Genomic DNA, 7,939 nt, shown 5'->3' with positions numbered 1-7,939 from the left:
GATTACATTTCTGTGCCAGCCTGGTGTGTGGACGTGGTTCATTCCAAACGCCATTCAGGCGGGAATTAGGCTCCCACACCTGGGAATACAGGTGAAAAAATAGGGGTGGTAGGAGCTTGAAGATGTAAACACTGCGCTGGTTCTCTAAACTGTGTGATTCGCGCAATGACGAAGAGATTGACGCAACGCGGACGGTGAGTGGATAAGGGCTTGTGCCTCGCGCTTCAGCTGCTGTAAGAAAAAGTGATTTTCACGAGCCAGCCAAAACCAAAAAGTCCAAACATCACAGTGTAGCAAACAGGACAGGTTACCATGCAGGTGTAAGAGGTGCGCTATCCTTTCAGCACTTCGTCCTGAGGTAATGACAAAGCAAACGTCCCTGCTATTCAGTTAACAAATAAAGAAGAAAATAATTTGAGATTGTAATGCCTTCATCACTCTTTGGAAACGGACTATTATGTTGTAATAGTTGACTTTTAAATTCACCAAGTGGCGGCACTGTGCTTGGATATCCGTGGAAATTGTATTCGTTTGATCCCGAGTAATACGCTGCTTCGTCTTTGTGTGTAACAATATCTGACAAGCTACATAATCCAGATTATTATTATCTGAAGACATGGTTGAATGCAGCACACTAAGTCCTGCTATATTAGCCGCAAATAAGAGACGATGGATGAGGGGAGGGGAGTCGGTTGCACCATTTTTCTTTCGCTTACTTAAAGGGAGTGGTAGCCTATAAAAATTAAAGTAAACGAAGCCAATATTGGCAGAAGACGGCAGCACGACCCGCTCGGTCCGGTTTGCGGAGTGAATTATTGGCCTCTGTTGCGAAAGTTGCTGCGTGCAGCGCTACTTACAGCAGACTAACACCGTGTCCCACAGTAATTGCTCATAATTATGTTTTCTCTGCGGATTTCTGTTCATCGCTCTGAAATGTAGGTGAAGCACGAATCCTCAACGGGCAAACGAAGAGATGAACGACCGTTTAACCCGCGTGTTGTCGTAAGGATTGGGCCAGACACTGGAGATTCCCGTTTGGGAAAGGAAAACTCTTACCATTAAAAACGCGTCTTTTTGGCTCAACGGATTTAGAACCGATTGGAGAGCGGACACAGAACTCGATTCTACTCGGCGAGGAAAGGGCCGATGACCAAGCAAATAAGATGAATTTTACAGAGAGCGTTCTTAACGCATTTCTAATCAAAGACATGCCGGGGTAATCCACCGGGACTGCCTTAGGTCTGCAGAGAATAAAAAGTGACCGACCGTGCGCCAAACGAACCTGGGACAAACTTAATCGAGCCCAGCGCTGAAAACTTTCTTCAAGGACCTCTTGTGTTTTTTTCCCCCACTCAAGGGCGACACCAGGAGCCCAGGACAGAAGCATCTCACAAACAGCCTACCAGGATCTGGGTCTCAAGTGGTGCGGTGCTGTCGATCTCTGAATTACCTGGTGTGAGACGGCGAGGTTATATTCCATTAACATCTGTAATCTTCAAATAATACTGCGGGTCCGCTACACCACAGTGACACACCTGTAGCGGCGCAGGAGACAGGTAAATACCTGTCCTGCAGTTGTGCTCCATTTCTGGAAGCTTAACTTCATAAGAGCACATAAGCTCTCGGCGATGGTTGCTGCTTTTGAAATAACTTTTTTCTTCTTCTTATTTCAGCAGCCCTAGATGTTAGGGGGCGTGTTTAGAGACTTCGCATTGTTGTTTCATGCATAATTGATTTGTCATTTATTTATCATCGATTATGTGCGATTCGTGCTTTTTAGTAGGCCTTTAGTCTATTCAAACGTACGCGCCACGTAGCCTCATATAACATTTACCGACTCCCATGTCTTAAACCGCTTATAGGGGCGCGGTAATACTAGCAAGTCTCTCTGGGTCTTCATTTTGGTCTTCATTTCATAATAAGTGAAGGGCATTATTACAACGAAAAAGACTTGGTCTGATACCGAGAAACCCCTCGTCTGATATCACTACTGTGTTTCAGGACCACACGAGACGACGCGGGGCTCTGGGCTTTCAGTAGCGATGAGCGCACAGCGTACACCTGTCTACATGGGACTCATACTGTTGATCTCCACCGCCGGGTACAGCAAGAGCAGCGCGGCCCCCACAGAATCCAGGGCCGGCAGGAGCCTTTTCCAGCTGATCATGGATAAAGTGCGGCACGCCAAGGACCAACAGGCGGACGGCAGCGACAAACTGCCGCACAACTCCAACAAGCAACCCTTTTCAGGCGACACAAAGGAAGTACACGACTACAAATCTTATCCCGACGATCACGTTCTTGGTGAGCAAACAGTATTTAAGATTATACCTGGCAATTATACCTGGCATATATGCGCCTCAGGGCGGTACGTCGTGTAGCTTGTCTGATTAATAAACGTTTGAAGTGTAATTATAATTGATGATAAACACTGGAACGATTTGTCTGCTTGGCAAGTACGGACTAAATCCTTTACTCCTGTTACGCGCGAGCAGGATAATACATTCTTACACGCCGTTAATTTACTACTGTGTGTGTCATATGTCCAGCTGTAACATTTCTTCCTCTAAAAAACGTGAATTGATAATGAATGTAAATTATTTCGTTCTCGTTGTTCGCCTGTTTAAACGATTATCCAAACTTATGGTCGCCTAGTCGCGCCTAGTCGCGCAGTGGTAGTCTTCCTAAAAGGTACAGCAACGGTCAGTGATAACTGTATTGAAATGGCAATAATTATTAACAATGAAATAACACTGTCTGACTCTTCCTGAGTAACATGGCAGCCTTCCTTATTCGCTGCTGTTCTTTCCATAAAAGTTACTTTCACCATAAGACCGGAATTAGAACACCTTGAATATAAGCACCTTGAATATATAGCATAAGGGAATGCAGAACTTATACTACATATGGAAATGTAATATGTCGAACGCTGGACGCCAATAACTGAACATTTTTCCATTTTGTGTTTGACAGAGGTTTTTCCAAGAGATCTGAGGCGGAAGGACAAATTCCTAAAGCACTTAACAGGTGAGCTGTTTTAACAGGTAAGCTGTTCGGTCTCGGGACCACAGTGCAGAGGTGAAAAGGGAGAGCATGCGGGGATGCCATCTCTTCTCTCTCTCTCCCGCAGGTCCCCTCTACGTCAGTCCCAAATGCAGTAAACACTTCAACCGGCTGTACCATGGCACGCGAGACTGTACTGTGCCAGCCTGTGAGTGAATCCACCCAGCTGCCAAACAACACACACACACACACACACACACACCCAGCTGCCAAACAACACACACACACACACACACACACACACACACACACACACCCAGCTGCCAAACAACACACACACACACACACACCCAGCTGCCAAACAACACACACACACACACACACACACACACACACACCCCCAGCTGCCAAACAACACACACACACACACACACACCCAGCTGCCAAACAACACACACACACACACACACACACACACACACACACACCCAGCTGCCAAACAACACACACACACACACACACACCCAGCTGCCAAACAACACACACACACACACACACACCCAGCTGCCAAACAACACACACACACACACACACACACACACACACACACCCAGCTGCCAAACAACACACACACACACACACACCCAGCTGCCAAACAACACACACACACACACACACACCCAGCTGCCAAACAACACACACACACACACACACACACACACACACACCCAGCTGCCAAACAACACACACACACACACACACACACACACACACACACACACACCCAGCTGCCAAACAACACACACACACACACACACCCAGCTGCCAAACAACATACACAACACACAGACACACACACACACATACACACACAACACACACCCAGCTGCCAAACAACATACACAACACACACACACACCCAGCTGCCAAACAACACACACACACACACACACACACACACACCCAGCTGCCAAACAACACACACACACACACACACACACACACACACACACACACCCAGCTGCCAAACAACACACACACACACACACACCCAGCTGCCAAACAACACACACACACACACACACACACACACACCCCCAGCTGCCAAACAACACACACACACACACACACCCAGCTGCCAAACAACACACACACACACACACACACACACACACACACACACCCAGCTGCCAAACAACACACACACACACACACACACCCAGCTGCCAAACAACACACACACACACACACACACCCAGCTGCCAAACAACACACACACACACACACACACACACACACACACACACACACCCAGCTGCCAAACAACACACACACACACACACACCCAGCTGCCAAACAACACACACACACACACACACACCCAGCTGCCAAACAACACACACACACACACACACACACACACACCCAGCTGCCAAACAACACACACACACACACACACACACACACACCCAGCTGCCAAACAACACACACACACACACACACCCAGCTGCCAAACAACACACACACACACACAGACACACACACACACATACACACACAACACACACCCAGCTGCCAAACAACATACACAACACACACACACACCCAGCTGCCAAACAACACACACACACACACACACACACACACACACACACACACAGCTGCCAAACAACATACACAACACACACACACATACACACACAACACACACCCAGCTGCCAAACAACATACACAACACACACACACACCCAGCTGCCAAACAACACACACACACACACACACACACACACACACACAGCTGCCAAACAACATACACAACACACACACACATACACACACAACACACACCCAGCTGCCAAACAACATACACAACACACACACAACACACACACACACCCAGCTGCCAAACAACATACACAACACACACACACACACACACACACCCAGCTGCCAAACAACATACACAACACACACACACACACCCAGCTGCCAAACAACATACACAACACACACACACCCAGCTGCCAAACAACATACACAGCACACACACACACACACACACACCCAGCTGCCAAACAACATACACAACACACACACACCCAGCTGCCAAACAACATACACAACACACACACACACACACCCAGCTGCCAAACAACATACACAACACACACACAACACACACACACACCCAGCTGCCAAACAACATACACAACACACACACACACACACACCCAGCTGCCAAACAACACACACAGAACATACAGAACACACACCCAGCTGCCAAACAACACACACACACACACACAACACGCACACACACACAGAACACACACAGAACACACACCCAGCTGCCAAACAACACACACAGAACACACACAACACACACCCAGCTGCCAAACAACACACACACACACAACACACACCCAGCTGCCAAACAACACACACAACACACACACCACACACCCAGCTGCCAAACAACACACACAACACACACACCACACACCCAGCTGCCAAACAACACACAACACACACCCAGCTGCCAAACAACACACACACAACACACACCCAGCTGCCAAACAACACATACACACACACACCCAGCTGCCAAACAACACACACACACAACACACACCCAGCTGCCAAACAACACACACAACACGCACACCCAGCTGCCAAACAACACACACAACACGCACACACCACACACCCAGCTGCCAAACAACACACACACACACAACACACACCCAGCTGCCAAACAACACACACAACACACACCCAGCTGCCAAACAACACACACACAACACGCACACACCCAGCTACCAAACAACACACACACACAACACACACCCAGCTGCCAAACAACACACACACAACACGCACACACCACACACCCAGCTATCAAACAACACACACGCACAACACACACCCAGCTGCCAAACAACACACGCACACACCCAGCTGCCAAACAACACACACACACAACAGACACCCAGCTGCCAAACAACACACACACACAACAGACACCCAGCTGCCAAACAACACACACACAACGGGGCGGCCTGTAGCGTAGTGGTTTAAGGTAAATGACTGGGACCCGCAAGGTTGGTGGTTCGAATCCCAGTGTAGCCACAATAAGATCCGCACAGCCGTTGGGCCCTTGAGCAAGGCCCTTGACCCTGCATTGCTCCAGGGGAGGATTGTCTCCTGCTTAGTCTAATCAACTGTACGTCGCTCTGAATAAGAGCGTCTGCCAAATGCCAATAATGTAATCATGTAATCACAACACACACACAACACACACCCAGCTGCCAAACAACACACAGAACACACACCCAGCTGCCAAACAACACACACAACACACACACACCACACACCCAGCTGCCAAAAACACACACAACACACACACACACACACACACACACAGTGCAGGTGGACATGTTCTTTTTGTATTTCTTCATTTTCAGCTTAAACACATTCCTGGGTGGCCCACGTGAGACGGGTTAAAGCTGTTTAGAGTCTGCGCTTTTTACCGTCGCTGACCGTATATATCTTGCAATAATTTCATTTCCTTTCCTTCCCAGATTACAAAAGATGCGCCAGACTTCTGATGAGGTTAGCGGGGAGTCCACGGTGCATGGAAGGCTAAATGTACCCAGTAAGACAGTTTTTTTAATGAATATTCAATTCCCATTATTCATGCTAAACAGGCAGCTCCAAAGGCAGGCACTTCTGTTCGACCAAAATAGTTTTTGAAGTGGAAATTAAGTTGCTTTTCTTTATTATAACTTTAAATTCTGCATATCATTTTGTGTATTGAGACACAAAACCTAAACGAAAATCCGTTTTCGGTCCTCTGAATTCTATTTTAAGGCTGTAGAGGAAATTAAATCATATCTGTTATCGGTCATGCATAAAGCAGACCACACATGTCTTCTTGCAGACCAAACTTGTTATTTAAGTTGTTTTTCATAAACGCATGTGCGTATTGAACCAAGTGAGTGAAATGTGAGTGAGGCATAATTTTTCTGTAACATTGTAAATAAAGTAGGCCTGTATGGTTAGTGTTTGGTCAGGCGACTGAACGACTTTGTGTCTCTGATTTACTGAAGGAGACGAAAGGCTGGGACCCAAGAACAAAGTGCCTTGGAGAAACAGGGAAACAAACGGAACTGCAAAATGACTGCCTGTCTGTGTGTCTGTCTGTTTGTGTGACTGTTTGTGTGTCTATCTTCGTGTCTGTGTTTGTTTGCGTGTCTGTCTGTGTCTGCCTGTCTGTCTGTCTTTCTACCTACTTGTCTATCTGTGTGTGTGTGTGTGTGTCTCTGTCTGCCTGTCTGAGTGTCTGCCTGTCTCTCTGTCTGTCTTTCTACCTACTTGTCTATCTGTGTGTGTGTGTGTGTGTCTCTCTCTGTCTGTCTCTCTGTCTGCCTGTCTGAGTGTCTGCCTGTCTCTCTGTCTGTCTGTCTTTCTACCTACTTGTCTATCTGTGTGTGTGTGTGTGTGTGTGTCTCTCTCTGTCTCTCTCTCTGTCTGCCTGTCTCTCTGTTTGTCTGTCTGTCTGTCTGCTAACTCAGATGGTACAAATGAAATATTCAGTGAAAAAGCTGCTTGTCCTGCTGCCAAACACAAAATATGTAGTTATTTTTCATACAAAAGTTACATTTACTTTCATGTTTTTGTTCAACATGCCTTTTTGCGTGTTTATTAGCTCTTTTTTTTGTATGTCAGTTAAACATTATATTGCGCTCAGCACCGGTACTTGCATCAACAACAACAGTCATCTGTCACTCAGTCCTGGGCAAACTCTCATTACAGTCTGCCCTTTTGCCTTTGGAATACATAGCTTGTCTATCAGAGATGTGTGGCTGATCGCTGGCAGAGATGTGTGGCTCATCACTGGCAGAGATGTGTGGCTGATCGCTGGTTAAAGTTTACA

General features: G+C 47.1%; 1 protein-coding gene across 2 annotated transcripts; it reads left to right on the top strand.

Annotated features, from left to right (window-relative positions):
• Positions 1-290: 290 nt before the first annotated feature.
• On the top strand, positions 291-7,412 carry alkal2b (ALK and LTK ligand 2b). 2 transcript variants are annotated; one of them, XM_061218456.1, is made up of 7 exons: positions 291-358; positions 1,358-1,556; positions 2,002-2,304; positions 2,974-3,027; positions 3,131-3,211; positions 6,585-6,658; positions 7,113-7,412. In XM_061218456.1, the coding sequence occupies exons 3-6, from the start codon at positions 2,043-2,045 to the stop codon at positions 6,647-6,649; spliced, it is 462 nt and encodes a 153-aa protein (XP_061074440.1). In that variant the 5' UTR covers positions 291-358; positions 1,358-1,556; positions 2,002-2,042; the 3' UTR covers positions 6,650-6,658; positions 7,113-7,412. The 2 variants fall into 2 exon arrangements, with proteins under 2 accessions (XP_061074440.1, XP_061074430.1); XM_061218446.1 differs by lacking the exon at positions 291-358 and having other exon boundaries at positions 773-1,556.
• The last annotated feature ends 527 nt before the right edge of the window (positions 7,413-7,939 follow it).

The sequence above is a fragment of the Conger conger genome, chromosome 1 (assembly GCF_963514075.1).
Source record: "Conger conger chromosome 1, fConCon1.1, whole genome shotgun sequence".
NCBI classification, from domain to species: domain Eukaryota; kingdom Metazoa; phylum Chordata; class Actinopteri; order Anguilliformes; family Congridae; genus Conger; species Conger conger.
Note: the sequence above shows the minus strand (reverse complement) of the source record. Positions and strands in the feature narration are given on the sequence as shown.